Source organism: Oryx dammah, unplaced genomic scaffold, assembly GCF_014754425.2.
Source record: "Oryx dammah isolate SB20612 unplaced genomic scaffold, SCBI_Odam_1.1 HiC_scaffold_26, whole genome shotgun sequence".
In the NCBI taxonomy this organism is placed as follows: Eukaryota; Metazoa; Chordata; class Mammalia; order Artiodactyla; family Bovidae; genus Oryx; species Oryx dammah.
This window is the reverse complement of record NW_024070210.1, coordinates 86,903,971-86,925,308: the sequence shown is the minus strand read 5'-3', so window position 1 is coordinate 86,925,308 and position 21,338 is coordinate 86,903,971. Positions and strand designations below refer to the sequence as shown.

Genomic DNA, 21,338 nt, shown 5'->3' with positions numbered 1-21,338 from the left:
TTTGACTACACAAAGGCACTAACAGACCACCCTACCCACTGCCCCAAGCATCAGTCACCCTCTCAGACCTGAGCAGACAGTCCAAACCATCCCTGCCTCATTCCCTCCAGGATCCATATTCCCTACCCTGGATAAACCCAACTGTGCTTTCACCCTACACATTGCTGTCTTTCTTTAAAATCTTTATTTAAATTGAGGTGTAACTTTGATATAGTATCTTCCATTGACGTACAGTGTAAAAATAGCTTGCCAATATATTAAAAAAGTAATTTAAGGGCATATAGTCTCACTGCTCTTCTAGAACTGGATTTTTATTTCAGCACACCACTCCTTGCTGGTTGGTCATATGCACGTGTGCTTTTAAAAATAAATGCAATTATATGAGCCAACAATTGCTGCTTTAGGGCCACATTGTAAACTGAACTCTGGACCGAGAGAAATCCTGGGCCTGAGCCAAGGCCACATTTGTGACTCTTATTATCCCAGAAAATAGGAAAGAGAAAACATAGTGACCTCTACAAATATACACTCATACACGGTACAAAGACAAAGACACAGAAACACATGGACCCAGGAAGAAAATTCACACAGCACGTACCCGTTTCACTTAAACATATGGGGCTGGGCTCTGTGAAATAATGTGGTCTGAACAAGACAGATCTCAGAGGCATGGGCGGACAGAGACATTTAGCACACACACACCTGAATCTCAACAACACCTGTGTAAACACAGAGTGATCAACACACCAGGACATACACAGGTGGTATAATCAAGTACACACACACTCACGCACACAACTGTACACCTACCAGGATCCTCTCCTGGCCCCTGACTCCCAGGCCTGAACACTGGGAAGGAGCTTCTTCAGGAAAACTCAAAATAGCTCTGTGAACCCTGCTCTGGGCTCCAGCCGCCTGCCCACAGGCCCATCCTGTCCTCCCTCAAAGCCCTGGCCCCGTGCCTCAGTCTGTACCCAGCAGCAGGTAGCAATGCCTACCCCTGAGTCCAATCCCTCACCCCAAATCTCCTCCTGTCAGACCTGGCCTCTCACCTTATCATCCTTGGACCCAACACCCAAATCCTACACTCCAACTTCCCTACACCCAACTCCTTCTGTTCCAGCTCCCTTCTCCCAGGGACTGTCTGTAATCAACCCTACGAACCTTACTCTGGGCGCGCTGGAGACAGAGGGTCCATGCTGGGCTGGCAGTCAGGGGTCAGCCATCCAGTTTGAACAATAGCAACTTAAATTCTTCAGTCTGTGGTCCCTCCTCAGCAACAATAGGAACCATTTTTGGGGACCGAGAATTTCAAACAAAAGGCTATCCTAGAAGTCTCTACCCAGAGCCTGGCCTAGAATGGACCTGCAAAGGGTATTGGTCCCCGCACCCTCAGTTCCCCGAGCTGTCAGGCGGGGGCAGCATCCGAGGCTGCGGGTTCCTAGGGGTGGCCGTGGGGCAGGCATTTTAAATAATTTTGACTGGGTTCTCCAAATACGAGAGATCCCCATCATTGGTTAGAAGGTGCTGGGAAGCAAAGGCTCTGTCTTGGTTTACTTTGTGGTGGTTTCGATGTTTTGTCTTTTTACTGATTGACTGACTGGATGCGCCATGCAAGATCTTAGCTCCCTGACCAGGGATAGAATTGGCGCCCTCTGCATTGTGGAGTCTTAACCACTGGACCACCAGGGAAGTCCCAAAGACTGACTTTTGAGCGAGCTAGAGAATAGTTAGGCTACTGACTACCATGTGCTGAGTACATTGTACTATTGCAGCTTAAGTGCAGAGAGAGGTTAACAGATTCCTCAGTACCACGCAGTACTTCATCATTACAGACCCATGGATGTATTTATTTTCCCCCTCTAGTCTCCCCTCCAATTCCCATACGCTTACCCTCAGACACCTATTCTGTTGTGTTCAATGTGTATTTTTTTCTATTTTTATTATGGTAAAATATAGGTAACAAAATTTATCATTTTAACCATTTTAAAGTGTATGGTTCTGTGGCATGGTTGTACAATCATCATTACCATCCATCTCCAAAATTTTTTCATCTCCCCATCTCAAATGCTGTACCCATTAATTCCCTTCCTCCCCCCAGCCCCTGGCAACCACCATTCTACTTCCTGTCTCAAAAAATTTGACAGTTCTTTGTACTTAGTGTAAATGGAATCATATGGTGTTTGTCCTTTTGTGACTGGCTTACTTCACTTAGCACAGGGTCTTCAAGGTTCATGCTCATTGTAGCATGTGATAGGATTTCTTTCCTTTTTAAGGCTGAATAATATTCTATTGTATGTATAGACCATATTTTGTTAATGCATTCATCCCTCAATAGATACTAAAGTTATATCTACCTCTTGACTATCAAGAATAATCCTGCTATGGACATGGCTGTACAAATATCTGTGGAATCTCTGCTTTCATTTCTTTTGGGGTATACACTCAAGTGAAATCGCTGGATGAAGTGGTAATTCCATGTTTACTTTTGTGAGGAACCACCATACCATTTTCCACCCTGCCACTAGCATTGCCCAAGGGTCCTAATTTCTCCATATCCTCACCAGCACTTACTATTTTCTCCTTTTTTAAGAGTAGCCATCTTAAAGGGTGAAGTGATTCAATGTGTATGTTTATATGACTTCTTTCAAAATGTATACAGTTGTTTTGTGCCTATGTAACTTTTTTATTTCTGTCATTTTCTGTGTTGCTATCTTCACCTTGAACTGTTTTTAAAATACAGCCATTTTTCTCCTGTAGGCAGAACTCATTGCTTATAATTTGTGCATAGTACTCTACACTGAGCACCAGCTATATCCAAGTGTATTGAAAATATTCTGAGTGCTTGTAGAAAGCTCTCTGCATGTGTTGTTTAATTCCTTACAGCAATCTTAAGAGGAAGATTATTATTATTCCCATTCTATAAGGAAACTGATACACAGAGTTAAGGGACTCGCCTGAAGTCACACAACTGGAAAGAGGAGACTAGACATTTTAACTCAGGTCCATTTGGTACCACAAAGAGAACTCATGTGTTTTAAGGGCTAAAGAAAGAGGGCTAGCTGCAGACAGAGGCTCCCTCTCAGGTGAGGGCATTCTGCTGAAAGTTCTAGTCCTCACTAGATCCTGACTCATCTCCAGGTTGTGAATCACCTCCCTTCACCAGATGTCACTTTATGTCTGTGTAAAATGAAGACAGGAACAATTTTCTTGCTCTTTCGAGATTCACCACTTATTGATTAAACATCCTTTAGCTAACAGAAAAATCATCAGAATTGAAGGCAGGTGTTTGTTTCTTTCCAGTATTCCACCCGGGAGCCACGCCAAACACATGAAAATCTTTTGGCAAATCTGCTTGTGAGGCTCCTCCCCCATAGGACTAACTATTCCCAGAAAAACAGAGGCGCTGCCTCCGGCCCCATCCCACCTCTCTTGAACTTTGTGCTTACCCCGATGAAAAATTAACTGGGCTGATGTTTCCTTTCCAAGGACAGCCTCTGCAGAAGCCGGCCTGGCTGGGCCCCAGGAGCACAGGAGCTAGAACAGAGTTCCTCTCCACCCAGAGCCGCCCACCCACTCACCTGCCAAAGTCAGGGGAGTATGTGGGGTTCTCGGGCACCCAGAGGAATCTGCTCCTTAGCCCTCCAGTTTTATGAAACTGGACTTATTTCTCTAACTCTTCTAGTGGAGAAACTGAGGCCAGAGGAGAAAGGAACGCCCAGACAAGTCACTTGTTGGCCTCACACATGGAGCTAGCCCTGTTTTCTGCGTGCACCAGCTGTCCCACCGAGACCAGCAAAGAAAATGCAGGACAGCAAGCTTCAGCCACACTGACTGCTGACTAGTCACTGCCTCCTTTCAGGAAAACGAGAAGGCTGACCAGGGGGCCCTTCCCATGTCACGATTCAGAGACTCGGGGACATGCCAGGCCCTTCTACTACCTGCAAAACTCAGATCTCTCTTAGGCTTCTCACCTTCCTAGTGTACATTACACTTCACCACACATGGCTCTGCCCTGAAGGAGCACAGTTGTAATGCCTTTTCTAGATTCATAAGAAAACCTGTGTGCTTCATTCTTACAGCTGAGAAAATAGATGCTTGGTGGGGTGAAGGGGTAGAGAGAGCCAAGATTAAAAGCCAGGTCAGTCATTGATGAAGCTTGAGGTCTTTTTGCTGGATGCCTCTTAACAGTGGGACCTGCCTGATGCAATGTTCAGGTTAATATGAATGGTTTACACAAGGGCCCGTTTCTCACAGGCACACATCTCCTACCCCTTGGTGCTTCTTTAGGTTGTGAGGCTAGGGCCCTTAGTCTTTCATTTCAGCATTTTCAGAAATGAGTAGCATGGCACATGGAGGTGCTCTGTAGGTGTGCGTGTCTAACTGAACCCTGCTCCCCACTTTGCACCTTTCTCCATGGCATTAACAGCGGCCCTATTGACTGTTGGTGAAGCTTTTCACATCGGACTCCCACAACCACCCTAAGAGATTGAGAGGAAAGCTATCTCTAGCCTGTTTTCCAGGTGAGCAAACATTTCTTCTAGTATCACAATAGCGCACCTGTGTAAAGAACTTTGGTTTTGCAGAGCTCCATCTGTGATGTCACCTTCTACCTCTACAACTCTAGAAGGCAGCTAGCTGGGTGCAGTGTGGGCTGAGGGCTCAAAAATCACTGGTTTGGATCCTAACTGCAGCTAGAGCTCTCCAGTATTATAACCTCTGGGCCTCGGGTACTTCAGCTGTAAATGGGAGACCAGGGCCATCTACTTCAAGAGTCACTGTGAAGATGAAATCAGAGGGCAGCACTTTCTTCATTCTACCTGGAATGAAGAAAGCCATCAATAAAAGTCTATTGCCTTCCTCCCTTCTCTTTTTCGATGAGAACCGGAGGAAGGGAATGGAACCAGATTATAGTGGCTGCTGGTTAGTTCCAAGGACCGGCCAGGAATGGGGAGCACCATTTGGGGTTCAGGGGACTCTCCTTTAAGGTCCAAGCAGGCAGAGAATTAGAAGGAGGGGAGCCCTGGGCAGCAGCTGACAGACCTGCCAGAGCTCATTCTCTCCTTCCAGGCAGGGACCCCGGCAGCTTCTGGGCTGACATTGTGGATTAGGCCACACCTCACAGGGCTCTGTAACTCCCCACCCGCTAGAGGGTTTGCGGATCACTTCTTTCTCACCAAGGGAGTTTCCTGCTGTTAAAAACAAACAAAGGCTAAGAGGTCTGGTAGGGGAGGGGCTGCAGGAGAAAGGCCCTGGGGGCCTGGGGTAACTCCTGACAGTCACCGAGTGAGGGGTCTGTGGGTAGACGCCCCTGAATTGTGTTCGTGGAGAGAAAAGCCGCAGAGCGCCCCCAATATCCTGGTGTTCCTCTGCTTCCCACCGAAGCTAATTTGGAATATATACGGTCCTCGAAGACTGCCCTTTTGCTCCACTTGTTGCGAGTTCCCAGCTTTGAAAACAAAACTCTCTCCTATTTTACTGGGTGTTGAATTTCGGATACTTTGTTTCCATAGGAGTCCAGCACCCTGTAATGAAACTTTTCCTCTACAGATAAGTTCTAAGGCTCCCCCATTAATTTCTTCCTGAGTTTAACGAATGCCTCTGAGGCCCATTTTCTGCGGGGCACTTGATTCCCGAAGGCCCAAGGGACCCCTGACTCCAGCTATTATCCAGGGAGTCACTGGGGTCCCCAAATCGGCACCTCTGAGAGCCTCTCCCTAATCCGGCCCTGGGGCTCTAAACTGGAACGGTCTCTCTGGTACGAGAATAAAAACAGCCCCCCGAGTCCCCGGCGCCGCCACGGCCCCTGACCGGGATCGGCGCACTAGTGTCCTGGTGCGCGCCCCGACTTCCTGGGCCTCAGCCTTCCGCGCGTCCTCCCTCGAACCGGGGTTCTCCCAGGAGCGCACCGCCTGCCTGTGGCCAGCCCGCTCTCGTTCGTTCGTGCGAGTCTAACCCTCGGGCCCGCCACTCCAGCTGAGTTTCCTGAGTGTGGGTTCCGAGAGCGGACGCCACGACCCGAGCCCGGCCCTCCCGCCAGGGGCCCTTCTCGCCGCTCCTTTCCCACGACTTCCTCCCGGCGTCCGCTGGACTTCAGGTCGGGGCCGCGCGGGGTCCTGCGCGCTCCAGCCCTGGCGGCCGCTGTCCCAGGTCGTCCACGTGGGCGTGCTCCGCGCCGGGCGGGGGGAAGGCCAGGAGCCCTCCCGGAGGCTGGGGGGGCGGGCAAGGCGCCCGCAGGAGGAGGCGGCAGGGCGCGGGGGAGGAGGCGGGGAGCCCCAGCGGCAAGGGGGCGGTGACAGCGCTTGGAAAGGAGGCTGCACGCGGATTTGCATGAAACACAGACTGGGAGCGGGCGGGAGCAGGAGCGCGGCGCACGCCCCGGGCCGGCCCAGCTAGCGAGCGAGCCGGGAAGGAGGAGGGCAGCGGGGAGGCGAGGCTGCCGAGGCGGAGGGATCTGCGCATCAAAGCGAGCGAGGCGAGCAAAGTTTGGCTGGGGGTTGGACTTTCCTTCCTGGAGGCGGCACCCAAACAGCCACCCCGTGCGGAAACCCAAACTTTCTTCTGCCACTCCGGTCCCCGCGGCCGCCGCCTCCGCCCCGCGTCCCGGGCCTTCCCGATCTCGCTTCGCTACTGCCTGCCCGCCGCCCCGCCGTCCTTCTCCCCGCCGTGGGAGACGCCCGGGGCGCAGGGCCGCGCGCCGAGCCCCGCCGGCTGCAGCGCCGCGGCCGGGCCTGGAGAACCAGCAAGTTCGCCGAGAGTTGAAGCGAAGTTTGGGCGGCCGCGGCCGGCCCGGGCTGAGCTCCCCGCTGCGCCCCCGGCGTCCCGCCGCGCCTAGCCCCGCCGGGGGCGCTCCTCGCAGCTCGCGCGCCCTCCTCAACCATGTCGTCCATCCTGCCTTTCACTCCCCCGATCGTGAAGCGCTTGCTGGGCTGGAAAAAGGGCGAGCAGAACGGGCAGGAGGAGAAGTGGTGCGAGAAGGCAGTCAAGAGTTTGGTCAAGAAGCTCAAGAAGACGGGGCAGCTGGACGAGCTGGAGAAAGCCATCACCACGCAGAACGTCAACACCAAGTGCATCACCATCCCCAGGTGGGGGCTGGAGGGACCTTGGGGCGCGCCCGCCCAGCCCCGTAGCGCGGCGGGGCCGGCCTGGTGGGACTGGAGCAGGAGGGATTGTGTGTGTGTGTATACGAGGGGTGGGAACGCAGGCAGGAAGCGGGTGAGGGGGGACCCCAAACAAAACCTTTTCTAGAATTGCAAAGATTCAGAGCCTGGGACTTCCACGCGGCACTCGCTCTCCCAGACCCCGCACTGGCATTTCACCTCCGGGAGAGGGGGTGCTGTAGGATGCCCCCCACCCCACTCCTCGGGGAGCTGCGGGATAGAACTTGAGGCCCGCTTTGTTCGGCTCCGCGGGCCCGAGCCCCTCCTCCGCCGCCGCCTCCCGCCCCCGCGGCCCGCGCTCGTGGAGGTGGTGGTGTCTCTCCCTTTCTTTTCTTCATTCCTGTCCCCCCACTTCTTTCCTTCTCGACAGGAATGCAGTCCGTACAGCTGGGGCTGTGGGTGAGGAGCGGGAGCCTCGTGATTGACAGATTCCTTCTTCGTTCTCTCTTTGCCATCGGGATTAGCATTTTTATCGAGTATTTTTAGATTCGGTTGTGCCAGTCTCCCGCCCCCTCCGCACACACGCACTTTAGTTGCAGTGTAGTGTTCTGACTTTCAAATGAGAGAGATAAGTGGTGGAGAGTGGGGTCTTCTCCCCCGCCTCCCCCGGCTGTTTTTTGCCCTTCTTTCAGTCTGAGATTGCGGGTGGGTGCCGAAAGGAGGGGGGTTTGGAGCCGAGGAGATAACAAAACGCACCCTAAAGTGGGCCTCGCATCGGCCCTCGCATTCCTACGGAGCCCTCCTTCCCAAAGCGCTTTGCCATCTGTCTGGACCTCCTTTATCCTCCACTTCGCGCTAGCTGGGTCTGGCAGGAGCTCACAGATGGCTGATAGAAGGGGTCAGTGACTTCTCTCCACTCCTCACGGCCTTCTCTTAGCTTAGCTGCGCCTGGCTGGAAATTGGGATGTGTTGAGGGGGGAGGTATCTTAGCTTTCTGTGTCTCCCTCTTAGCCCCCTTTGAACGTCTTAATTGTGTACTGAGGGAGAGTCTGTGTGTGTGAGTAGGGGTCCCTGGCTGTGGAGGAATGAGCAGAGGGTCCCCGGGGCCAGAGCTCCACATAAATTGTCCCTCTTGATGCTGGGCCAGAAGTGGACTCCGTCCTTGGCCACCTGCTCGGGGCAGCTGTACGCCGGCCGCCAGCCGTGTCAGGCAGGCACAAAGCAACATCTGTCCACGGAAACCCAGAGCCGGCCTCCTCTGGAAATAAATGCCACATATGGTGGGAGTGCGGACTTGAAAAATAATAATTTTTTTTTTTCAAAACTGGGTGGATCCAGTCAATAAAGTGGGGAGGAAGGTGGTGTGCTGTCTGGGAAGTGTGTTCTGGTGTATGATGGGGAGCCAGAATCGACTTCAGAGGAGGTGGTGTGATGTGATGGTCAGGGAGCCCTAGGTCCTGGTCTCAGCCCTGGTCCTTCTTTCTTTATTACTTTAGGTGAGGGGTAGTGAGTAGGGTAAATGAATGTCATACTTCTCCCTCCTGGAGAGAATCTGCCTTCTTACCTGCCTGAGGGCTCTGAGGACAAGTGCTTTTTTATGTTTTGAGACCAAAAAAAAAAAAAAAAAAATCAGTACAGTATAAAACGAACAGCTGCATGAATTGTTTCACAGTTTACAAAGGACTTTCATATGCTTTTAGGAGATCAAGAAAAAGAAACTCCTGGAAAATAGATAAGGCAATTAATTAGGCCTAAGACTGATCCCATTTTCAAAGGTGAGAAAACTCTGGAGGAGAGAGGTGAAAAGGCTTGGCATAGCAAAACATGCCATTCTGACCAAATGTGCCCCTTCTGCTTACCACGGCTCCTCTTCAGTTTGAAGGGTCTGAATACATTCTTTGCTGATGGCTACAGGGGTGGGCCCTGGGATCTTTGGTAGTAAGGTTGCCAGCATTCTTTGGGCTGGTGACAGCCTGGAGGAGAGGCCTAGCTCCCCCTTGCCTTGGTAGGAGTTTGCCCTCTGGGAAAGCATAGCCGTGGCCTGCCTTTTCCTCTTCCAGTGTTTTCCGCAGCCTGGGGCATATGGATGCTTTGGATGTTCCTGAGAGTTCAACTAAACTCAGCCTTCCCATGGCTCTGTGAGGACTGAGCCATCTTCTACCTGCCTGGCGAGGACTAATGCTGAGGCACATTTTCTTCCATCTTTTTCAGTTAGGGAAACCCTGTTACTTGGGTGGACCCAGACAAAGTGGATTTCCATCCTTGGATTTTGTGCCCACGCCTCTGCGTCACCTTGTCTCCCTTGGCAACAGCGGCTGCTGTTTTGCTCGTGGGCAGAAAACTAAAGGCCACGTCTTGGGGAGGTGGCTAGCTGGCCTCACACGGGTGATAGCGGTGTGTCTCTGAGTCCCATAGGTTGTGGGGTTGCTTGTCAAATTGTCTGCTCTCTCCTCACAGCTTTTTATAACGAGGTCTTTGGAAAACTGACAAAGGGAAGTGTTTCACCTAGCTATCCCACTGTGGGTGTGCGGTGGGGCCCTGGGTGCTTAAAAGTACCCTACAAGATCTGGACTTCACAGGGTAAGGAACCCTTAGCCTAAGGAGATTTTCTCCAGCTTGTTTTGGCTAATACAAGGTCATGAGCTGCAGCAGCGCTGTTTAGCAGTTAGAGCTGTGTACTGGAGCCCCCCAGACCGCAGGCCTTCTTCTGTTACTCCTGCTCTAACTTGTCTCAGTGATCAAGAGAGCTGGAGTGATACAGGCTTACTGGTTTCAAGAATGTCAAAGAGACTGGTGCCAAAGCAGTGGTAAGAGCCTGATTTAGATACACCGGTAGAGGGGCTATCAGGATTCTCTGAGGTCTGGCAGGATGGTCAGAACTTCGATGAGTTGTGTAATAGCATCCTCCCTGTCATCTATTATCCTTCTTGAGTACCTGAGTCCGGCTGCAGGTATCTTCCTGGGCAGTTTATAAGAATGGAGTAATAGCGTTTGCCAACAAGAGGCAGAGAAGGTGTGTGTATGTTCTATCAGGGAGAAGGAGCCAGGCACACTTAAAAATGACTCTTCTGATGGACACTGATAATTTGGATTTCTACCAATGGGACCCATGCTGTGGCCCACTTGTTGAGAGCTGGACCAAGCTTAAGACTTTGTTTGAAAGGAAATTCAGGCTTTCTTGTGTCAGAGCACCAAGTCCAGAGGAAAGTGGCTGCGGAATTGAACCAGACATAAGGTCTGACACATACCTTTCTGTGCATTTGTTCTTTTGGTGTGGCCTCCTGCTATCTGCCTGGACTTTGCCAGGCTGGTCTCACCGTAACATTTCTTTCTCAGGGCTTCTGGGGACAGACCAGGGGTGTAAGAGTGGTAGCTTTAACACCCTCTCCATTTCAGCATCTCCTGTCCTCTTTTCTCTCAGTTGCAGCTCAGAGCACCATTCTTGTGTGGCCCATTGGAACCCAACTCACTTGCAAGCACCCGTCCTCTCCTTTCTCTTGTTAACCTCGATTAGAGGAGTTCTCCACAAAGGCAGGAAAGAGAAGGAGTCTGCAGGACACTGGGTAGTGGACTGTGGGGCTGGCTTAGAGCTATGGCTGAACCTAGGAGCCACTTGACCTTCAAACTTAGGAGCCATTTGGAACCTTCAAACTTGCTCCTTGCACCCAGGAGTTGAAGACAGCCCCTTGCTCACAGTTCTTAATCAAATGTTACAGGATGGGATTTTGTGGATTCATAGGTATTGGCGCCTCCCTTGTCTGAGTCAGTATTCTGGGAAGTGGGGGAGGATGTGGAGATAAACTTGAGATGGTCCCTGCCTGTGACAAGCTTACACTTGAGTAGGAAAACATCAACAGGACAATATTTGTGTCTATTTCTTTCTTATTCCCAGCCATCAGAGGGAATATGAGCTCTAGTATGGAGTGATGTGTTTGGGGAGCGAGGGGGATTATGATATGTTTTTTAAATATTTAGAGGTCGCTGTGTTAGATAACAAAGTAAGGATAGCCATATGTTTTCCCCAGGAAAAAAGCACAGAATTCAGGTCCTGTATCTTGTTGTTTTAATACCTGGATGGATTTAGCAGTTCACTTGATGTCTCAGAGCCTTCTTGTCAGCACCTGTAAAATCAGGATGAGGTAAAGCCTGTGGAAGTGTTTTGTAAACCAGAAAGTTTGAGAGATGTATTTTATATTTAGATGTCTCTGTGTATCATTCATTCATTACTAAATTATTCAGTCCTTTGTGAAATACCTACTGTGATGAGCAGGGCAGGGCACTTGTTCTTAAGGGCCCCCCTGTCTAGAGTGGGAGACAGACTTGCCCAAAATATAGTAAAGGATGTGCAAAATGCCCAGGGATGTGGGGGACAGACCATTACTTCTCTGGGAATAGGTGGGAAGAGGAGGGAGGGATCAATGCAAGGTGGAAAACCAAGAAGACAGGAGTTGTTATCCGAAGGAGGAGGTTTCTGGACCGTAGTACAGTCATGGGAACTTTTGGGTTCATGGTGCCTGTTGCCTTACAGGACTGAGAATGTCTTTATCTTCCTCTTGTTCCTAAAGGGAGTGCTGCTATGAATATGTTACCTCCGAGTCTGCACCTGAAGACCAGTGGCTTGTGTCCAGTATTTTATGCCACTGTAAAGTGTTCTCATTTTGAAATAAAAAAGGAGTTAGTATGGCAAACCTGAAATTCAAGTTTCCTTGGTGGAAACGGTGACTTAGGATGTATTAGCTCAGAATATAACAGACCGTGTCGATAAAAAGTGGGCAACTTGGAGGTGATGGTGGATGCTCAGAATTTTTGAGTTCTTGTGTGCCATAACTTTTCATTTCTCTGGTTAACACTTGCCAAAAAATAAATCCTGTAAACCTGAATTTCTACAGAGACATAAGAGCTTTTAATAATGTATTTTTAAAAGTCTTTGCAAGGATGTAAAGTTTTAAATGACAATTCTAATAATAGAAAAAGCCAATGAATACAGTAGTCATTTCCTTTTGATGAGAAATGCAAGCAGCTGATGGCATAGAGAGACTGGCTTGAGCTTATCACATCAGGAATCCAATTAAAATGAGTTTTTGAAAAATAAATATTGGTTCAATAATGTGGATTTGTAATTGCTATGTTATTGTAGTGGAAATAAAATTAACACGATTTAATGGACTGAACGACCATTAATTTTTACTTGTTAACTTATTGGGAGATTTCTAAATGTCATTGTTTGCACAGTGCAGCCGTGTCTCTGTATGAGCTCCTTTAGGAAATAAATAGGACCAAGAAGTGCCTGCTTTATTTATTGAAGTATAGTTGATTTACAGTGTTAGTTTCAAGTGTACAGCAAAGTGATTCAGTCTTATATATGTCTATCCTTTTTCAGACTCTTTTCCCTTATAGTTTATTATAAAATATTGCATACAGTTCCCTGTGCAATACAGTAGGTCCTTGTTGCTTATCTGTTTTATATATTGTAATGTGTATCTGTTAATCCCCAATTCCTCATTTATCACTCCCTCCTCTTCCCCCTTTGGTAGGCACAGGTTTGTTGTCTAAGTCTGTGGGTCTATTTTTGTTTTCTGTGTAAGCTCATTTGTATCGTGGTTTTAGATCGCATGCATAAGTGATATCATATGATATTTGTCTTTCTCTGGCTTACTTCAGTTGGTCTGGTAACCTCTAGGTCTGTCAACGTTGCAAGCAGTGCTTGCTTTAAGACTTGAAGTCTGACTTTATTCCCTCATCTGTTTTCCCACCTTATTTACCCCTCCCCCAGCCTCTTGTAAGTGCAGTTAAGTTCTTGAAAGTGGAATGCCGCTTTTTCAATCAACAAAGCTCGTGAATAGTTCTAATTAACTTTTATCCTTGTCTCCTTTGATGTATTGACCTATTTAAAAAAAGAATTCACCCTGCCCCCTTCCCAGATCCACATCTGGTTTTACAGTCTGCCCAGAAATGCTGCTGATGCAGGGCCTGAGAGGTTTACCAGCCTTTTGCAGACACGAATGTCCCCTGCAGTGGTGGATGGGACTAGTTCTTCTCTAGGAGGGCTGGGCGGCATCTATTGACCACTGACAGGTTCCTGGGCCAGGGAGCCTTCAATCTTCAGGTGCCATGGTTTCTGGAAACAGTTGGAAGTTGCCATAGTGAACCTACCTTGCAGAAGTTTGGTTTCTAATTTTACCGTATTCCAGATTTTAAAACAAAGATACAAGAGAACTTGTCCAGTTCATGTGTGTGCTTCCTTTAGTGCACCTAACAGGTGCCAAAACCTGTTCCCGGTAGCAGGAACACACCAGTGAACGAGGCAGATGCCTTATTCTGCCCTATTGTAGCCTCTGGTCCACTGGCTGCTGAACACTGGTCCTTTGGAGTTGTAAGAATCGTGTGTGTGTTCACTCTGCTTAACTTGTAAATACTGTTTTCTTAATGCCAGAGAACCAAATTCCCCAAGCCCTGCAGTTTATTGAGTCCTGATGAGAGAGAGAGAGTGTAACGTTCCTCTTTGTTTTGACTTAATTAACAGTTTTAGAAATAACAAATCTAGAGCACAAGTCACACTATCCGTTGTGATTATCTGAGGCCTCTGCTGTAAACAGCAGCCTGCCACCGTGGCACACTGCTGCAGGGTGTTTTGACAGAGAGACTCGGCTTAAAATGAAAACACAGTAGAAGCCTATTAATTAAGAAGTTTGTCTAATTCTGGACTAGGCTGAAGTTTGTTTAGCAGGCCTTTTCTCCCCATAAATGCTGTCAAGAAAAATTAGTCGTGAGCAAACTTTTGGGAGTCACTTTGGAGGCAGGAGTCAACAGACCTGGGTAAGTTCTAGATTCTAACTGTTTCTAATTAGCTGTGTCACCTGGGCCAAGTCACTGACCGTCTTTGGGTCTCAGATGTTCACAACTTGGAAATGGGCTACCTGAGCTCTATCAGAGGTTCTTTCTAATTCTAAAGTGGTTTCTATGCAAGCATCTTAGAAGCATCCCTTTGCATGCATCCGCTTGATCACTAAACCACAGATCTTCCTTATTAATGTCCTAAGTCCCTGTTAGTCTGGTGCCAATGAATTTCCCTAGTTGAAAGTAAGAAAACTATAATTCAGCTTTTAATTTTAGCTGTTTCCCCCTCTCTGTCCTCCCTGCCTCTCCTTTGCCCTGTGAGTCTAAATCAGTGAAATTTAACTACAAAGGAATATAAAAATAACTGAATACAAGGATAACACCATGAAGACTGAATGTGTTGAGATGCAGTGAGCAGTTTTTCTTTTGTTGCTATTTTTGGCTATCCTCAGAGCAGGAAGTTTACTTAAACTAATGACCACAATTGCCTAAAAATGGTTAAATGTGAGAGGTAGGCATTATAGAGGATACCTGTGGAAAATGTTTGCTCATATGTCAGAGTTTACCCAGGAAGCTTTATTTATTTTCAAGCATCTATATAAAGAAAGGCTATACTTGATTGTGTAAGCATGAGCCTCTTGTGGAGGGGGTGGGGGGGATGGAGGTTACAAGTTGAAACCCCAGCTAAGAAATGAAAAGTGAGTTTCCCCCGAAATAATAGTACTTTTTCTGTATCACACCGGCTCTCCCTGCTTACATCTGGCAAGTTTTTCTCCTGACAGCTTTGTTGGGAGTTTAGGACTGGGGTGTTGTTTAAGAAACCTTGGGTCAAGGTTTGCCTTTGAAATCTATGGCATTATCAATCTGTTGGCTTTCCCCACTAACGCTTGCATCACAGACCGCCAAGGCCTAGTTGTAGCCCTGGGGTGTCACCTCCCTTTTTTTTTTTTCTTTTTCTTTGAGACTGGGCTTTTGAAAATAGTAATGCTTTTTGGGTGTGTGTTTTTTAAAGGTCTGTTTTTACGCTGTCACAGCTCAAAAATGCCAAAAGGCATTTTTTCCTTAAAAAATCACCTCTGGGCTAAGCCCAAATGTGGAGTAATGGATCCAGAAAGGACTTTTTGAATAGTTACAAGTGGCTGAAAGCAGGCATGGTGATGGAAGTTGGGTTTTTCCTTTTGTTTCATATGTTCCCCATTGTAAATTTTCTCACACCCGTGTTGAATTCAGACTCAAGGTGAGTCTTAGTTTCTCTGTGTGCCTGGAAGGGCAGGGTGAGTGACCTTGTTTTGCTCCCTCTTTAGATGCTGTGTGTACCCTTTTATCTCTACCCAAAGATTCTTAAAATATTGCCTGGGGAGCAGGGGTTCAGGGTGTGAGTAGGCTGGAAGACCAGAGTCATCAAGCATGAACAAAGAGCTCTGGAGTCTGACAAACCTGGGTTTGAGTTGGCCAGTTACTGACCATGGGGCAGCCTTGCGGACATCTGCTTCCATTGATTAAGCTTCACTTTCCCCATCTGTGTATTGGGCATGGGCCTGCCTGCCTCCTGTAAATCAACACAAATGATATAAGAGAGAGCAAGCACTTGGCTGGTATTTGTGGCTCACAGCCCGTAGTAGGTGCTTACTAAACATTCACTTTTCTCCTTTCAAGGATGGAGGTGGGGTTGACTGATGGTGTTGGTAAATTCCAGTAAGGGATCCTGCCCCCTCCACTCGTTCTCAGGGCTTACTGTTTGGAGAACCCCTGTGGATGCAGTAAAAGAATCTGCCTCCAGCACATATTCACCAAGAGGCCACAGTCACACTGCTTGTTGATGCAGGCCTTGGCAGGCTATTCAAAGAGAAACAATTCGTATTCTTAGGTGGTTCTCCCCTCCCCACTCCTGTCCTCCATCATCATTTTAAAAACTGTTTGGCTGACTAAAAATAATAGTATTGAAAACAAACTTTGATGAATCAGTGCTCCTGGGGTGGGGGGTGGGTGTAAGATCCTGAAGAAGAAACGCCATGACTCACGGGCCTGTCACCGATAGCCTGCCCATCCGTGTGTGGAAGTGTCTGATGTTTACTCTTGCTGGTGTGTTTTTGAGGCCTGGTTGGAAGGCAGTTCTGGCTCCAGGCACCCCCTCACCAGTTGCTTGGTTGCCAGGTGAGAATGTTCAGTACCGGAAGCTCATGGCTCCAAAATGACCCAGACAGGGACGATGATACCTTTGGCTGCCCTCTAGGTGTGTCAGGGGGCTCACACTTACTGCACCATCCTTTGCACATCCTTCTGGATGTGGTCCTTTCCACGGGGTATTGCTGTGGGCCCAGGGATGGCCTGTGTAGAGCCTGCACTTCCTTCTTCCAGACGGTACACTGGGTCTCGACCCTTCCATTCCCTGCCCCCCTGACCTTGAGCCTGCTTCCAGGTCCTAGGTGGGCTCTTCCCCAGGTCCGTCTGCCTAAGGAAGAGAGACTGTGTCGTCCCTGGGCCGATGACGTGGGTCGGGCCGGGAGATGGAGAAATTGGATGAAATTAAGACTTGGGGTGTCTGCACACGTGTACAGGAAGCCCCTCTAAGTGTGGGGTGATGACAGGAATGGGCTGGGATTCCCTCACCAGTTCCACTGTGAAACCCAAGGGGTCAGAGAAGTCTACATTCAAACCTGGCCTCCCAGGTTAAGGACCTTGTCAATATGATAGAACATATCCTGTTTATCAGTCTGTTACCTTGATTTCTCTCTTTTATATACCACATATTATATGTGGAACTCCATAGTTCCTCCCACTCTCAGACCATTTGATGGTGGAGGCAGTCCTGTTTTTCTGGCCGTCCCCTCAGTGGGCTTCCCTGGTGGCTCAAATTGTAAAGAATCTGCGTGCAGTGTGGGAGACCCGACCTCAGTCTCTGGGTTGGGAAGATCCCCTGGAGAAAGGAATGGCAACCCACTCCAGTATTCTTGCCATTCCAGAATCCCGTGAACAGAGGAACCTGGTGGGCTATATAGTCCATGGCTTTGCAAAGAATCAGACATGACTGAACAACTAATACTTTTTCTCTGTTATATAGCCACAACTGAGGCCCTGCTCAGGTAGCAGCATTATATGGAAGATTGTGGGTGTTTCTATAGGAAGGATTGATTTCCCTCACCTTGAACTCAGATCACAGTGAATAAACTGCAGGTCAGGGAAAGGTGGTGCATATGGCAGCTGCCTATCCGAGAGGAGGAGTGAAGAGCCCAACCCCTGCTAGTGTAGTTGGTTGCTGGGTTCATTTTTTGGCCACTGACTTTGTGCTGGGCCTCAGGAGAGAGAGAGATGCGGAGATAAAGTCCTGTCTCTGAACTGTGCACAGGCTGAAAGGGACAGTGACTGCAGCTACAGTGGGCTCATGGGAAAGACACTTCCAGGTTGAATAAAGCAGTGTTGGGGATCCCAGAGAAGGAGCAGCTTGTTTCTGAGGGACTCAAACGGCTTCACAGAAGAGATGATGCTCCAGTGAGACTTTGAAGGGTGGATAGGAGTGTGCGAGTGAAGGGAAGGCTGAGTGCGGCACTTCCAGACAGAGCGTGGAAGGGCCTGGCGTCTGGGGCGGGGCGGCCAGAACGTGGAAGAGGGCGTGGCCAGAGAGGAGTCTGAGAAGGAGGTTGCCAAGGGTTTCATTCGGCCAAGCTTGGCGTTTGGACCTTGCTTCGTAAAGCGCCCAGGAGATTTTAAAGTACGGGAGTGGCATGGCTGAAGCCACCGTTCTATTCGCGCTTCCTCGCCTCCCCTAGCTGTGGCTGGTAAGAGCAAGTTTTCTGCCTGAGTTATCCAGGTCAGAGTCATAATCCCTTACACCACCATGCGGACAGCTTTAGGCTATGTCTGGACCAGGGTGAAAATAGTGTTTTGTTCACCGGCAGGAGAGAAGACGGGTTGTACAGCCAGGAGGGCTCTGGGAGCCCAAGTGTTCAGGTAATTAGCCAGTGAGTCATGCCAGCCTCTTGACATGGATTCCTTGGGAAGTTAAGCAGAGTGTCGCTGGGCTCCATTCAGAGGTTTGTTCTCCCCAAGCATCGGCCTCGACGTCGGATCCCAGCCTCTCTGTGGGTTTTCCCTGTGCCTGGCACGGTGTCTTTGTGTGGAATGTCCCTGGTCGGTGTTTTAAATTTCTTCACTGACGATCGTCTAGGTCGGGCTTTCCAATTCCAGACCACACTGCAATCAGTAAAAATGCCTAAGTTCTCTACTGCAGACTCATCAGATGCTCTCCTGTATTAAAAACAGATTACATTCCTTAGTAAGAGAGTAAAATGGGGTAAGTTCATATATTTCATCACAAGAGCAGGCAGAAATCTTGGTAACCATGCATACAGTTTACCTCATCTCTTTAGGGTCAGCTTTTTTGTTGTTGTTGCTGTTAATTGAAGTTTATAGGTTTTTAGAAGTTAAAAGTTTTGTGTCCATGGACAGGTTCTTAGTTCATGGGCCATTTTTGAGAACCCTGATAGAGGCCTGCTGCTGAAATGGCAGCCTACTGCGATGGAGCTTTCTGGGCTTGCATTCAGGAGACCCAGGTTCAAATCCCTCCCTTCCCCCCTTCCTGCTTTGGTGACTCTAGATCAGTCACCTGATTTTTTCTGAGCCTCCCTTGCCTCATCAGTAAAATGAGAAAAACAATGCTTCCCTTGGTAGGATGGTTGTTGTTTATTTAGATGAGCTATGTATTAATGAATGGTGCCAGTGCAGGAGACATAAAAGGCCTGGGTTCAATCCCTGGGTCGGGAAAATCCCCTGGAGAAGGCCAGGGTCTGTGGGTGGAGGAGCCTGGCGGACTGTAGTCCATGGGGTCATAAAGAGTCAGACACAACCAAAGCAACTTAGCATCACATAGCATATGTATTGAAAGGTGTTTGCAGACTATTAAGTATTATGCAGTGTCACTCATTCTTTCTTTCTTTTTTAAAAAAAGATTGATTGATTGATTGATTTGGCTGCACCAGGTCTTAGCTGTGGCATGCGAACTCTTACTTGTGGCGTGTGGGATCTAGTTCCCTGACCAGGCCCTCTGCATTGGGAGCATGGAGTCTTAGCCACTGGACCACCAGGAAAGTCCCCACTTATTATTTCTTTATGAAGCACAACTCTATAGTATTATTAAAAACCCTTCCTCACAGAGATGGAGTTAAGGCTTCCAAGTTCACACCTACATTTTCACAGAGACCTTAGAGAAAAACCTTAGTGATACACAGAATTCAACAGAAGTATGATCTTAGGGTGTATATACCATCAGTAGGGGGCGGGGGTGGGGGAGGCATGGGTCTGGTTCCAGAAGCTTAGGTGAGTTGATGCTTATGGTCTTGTCCGAGGATTTGGGTCAGTCGTGCTGACATGTGGCAGATCACCTGAGCTGTCTCACTGGGAGTGAGTGATTCTGGTACATGCGGCGTGGACTGGGTGCTGACTCTGTCCCAGACACCAAGGTGGGCCATTGATCAGTTGGTTGATCTTCTTTACCCATCTTCTGGGAAGGATGAGTTACCAGTGTTTATAGAAGAGGAGGCTCAGGCTTTGAGGAGTCAGCAGCAGCCTAGGAATCTGAGTTCAGGTCTCTCGTTCCCAGCTGTCTGCCCCAGGACTCCCCAAGAAGGGGCTACTGTTCTCCTTTTTATAAGAAAACCCATGAAATTGCTTAGCAAAGTTGCTGTAGGTCTCATGATAAGAGATGGAGCTGGATTTGCCTTGAAGCTCTGCCCCTTTTAGAATCTAGGGTGACCAAAGAATTTGTTAAACAAACCAGGACACTTCTAAGAGTGAAAAGGGGGCAGTGCTGTTATCAGTGATGGCCAGGAACTGCCGTCAACCCAGACTATCCAGGCAAACGTGGAGAGGTGAGCCACCCTGCCTCTGCGCCAGTGATCACGATACCTGACCAGGGTAACTGGGAGGGTCCATCTGCGGCTTTCTCTGCCGCTGCTGAAGTGTCAGGCAGGGACTGTCTAGATCGTTCACTGCTGTTCTGAGTGAGGTGAATCGTCTAAGATCATTCAGCAGGTTGGCAGTGTAACATAATTTAAAACTGGATGAGACCTTAGAGATAATCTACAAGAGTCAAGTTAACACGAGAGCTTACTTAGCTGCTGTGGGAGTTGGGCAACATTTGGCTTCACTGATGGCCACTCTGAAGGGAAGGACAAGAAGCAGGAGGTGGAGATGGGGGTGTGTCCGGGGGATGTCGGGGTGGCAGTCAGAGGGTGGTAGGCTGTTCACTTGGCTCTAGAACATATGCATCCTCATCAAGATATGTCCCTTTGGGAAGCAGGAGATGCCCCCAGCTCCAGTGCAGCTGAGATGGGATTTCATGTCCAGGAGCAAAGTCTTCTGTGAGCTGACTTCTGCTCCATTTTCATTAAGGTTTCCAAAATACTACTGGCTGGGAGCTGGTGGGGGTTTAGTGGATCAGTCTTTTGCTGAAGAGTTTTGGAAGGCATTGGGGAAGGAATTAAAAATAACAGCAAGCATGCCTTTTCTTTCTCTTTGATGATGGTAAATGCATGGAATGTGCCAGGGTGCGTGGCCCTAAGTAACCCTGTCTGCCAGTGGAATCCCATAGAGAACATGGAAAGACTTTGCATGTTTCACTCCTGCCTTGTGTTCACGGGCTTCGTTTCTGTGATCATCCAAGCCTCATTCTTCCTCTCTTGCCCCTGATAATCTGTTGGAAGCCTAGAGAGGGACCTGAGTTCTCTATTCCCTCCAACCAAACTGTTTGCTGTGGGCAAGGCCCTGTCTGATGAGCTCCAAGGAGAGCAGCTGGAGTGTTGAAGAGGACCAGTTACAGGCTGAGAGAAGCCAAGTGTAAATTCAAACCGAACTTAGCACTTGCTTGGAGAACTTCAGCTGATACTGTGCCCCTCTAGTCATCACCCTTTGTGGCTGTGCTGTTTCTTATAAATAGAACAACATGCATTTCCCTTTTTTTCTTTTTTACCCCACAGACACAAGCAGGCATGTGTGTGGGTGAGGATGGGCTGGGAATATTAATTATTTATGTTCCAGTTCATTGGAGAGTCAGCGTGGGAACTAAGCCCTGGGCTTCATGGAGATGACTAGGCCATCATGTGGGTAAAACTGGAATCCACTTTTGTGTTTCCTGAGTTCAAGCTGTCCTCACCATCACCACCCTCTCCTCAGCCGAGGCCCTCGGTTTCTCATGCCTGGATACTGCAGTAAGCCAGCCAGCTCGTTTGCTCTCCTATCTACCCCATATTCTGGTCAGGGGCCAGACTCACTGTCTGAAGATACTTGGGCTGCAAGTAACCTGAAACTCAGCTAACAGCTTCACCACTTAGAGGAGAGGGCTTATTACCTCCTCTAAGAAGTCTGGGGGCAGGGTGGTGTCAGGCACCAGCAAGGACTTGGGAGCCT

At 48.8% G+C, this 21,338-nt stretch overlaps 1 protein-coding gene across 2 annotated transcripts in view; it reads left to right on the top strand.

Moving 5' to 3' along the window:
• Positions 1-6,357: 6,357 nt before the first annotated feature.
• LOC120852520 (mothers against decapentaplegic homolog 3) overlaps positions 6,358-21,338 on the top strand; it is a 128,014-nt gene continuing 113,033 nt past the window's right edge. Inside the window, exon 1 of one of the 2 annotated variants that reach the window (XM_040225801.1) lies at positions 6,358-7,085. In XM_040225801.1, coding sequence (XP_040081735.1) covers positions 6,880-7,085 — 206 coding nt within the window. In that variant the 5' untranslated portion in view covers positions 6,358-6,879. The remainder of the gene's footprint in view (positions 7,086-21,338) is intronic. The other variant, XM_040225799.1, reaches the window with a different exon arrangement.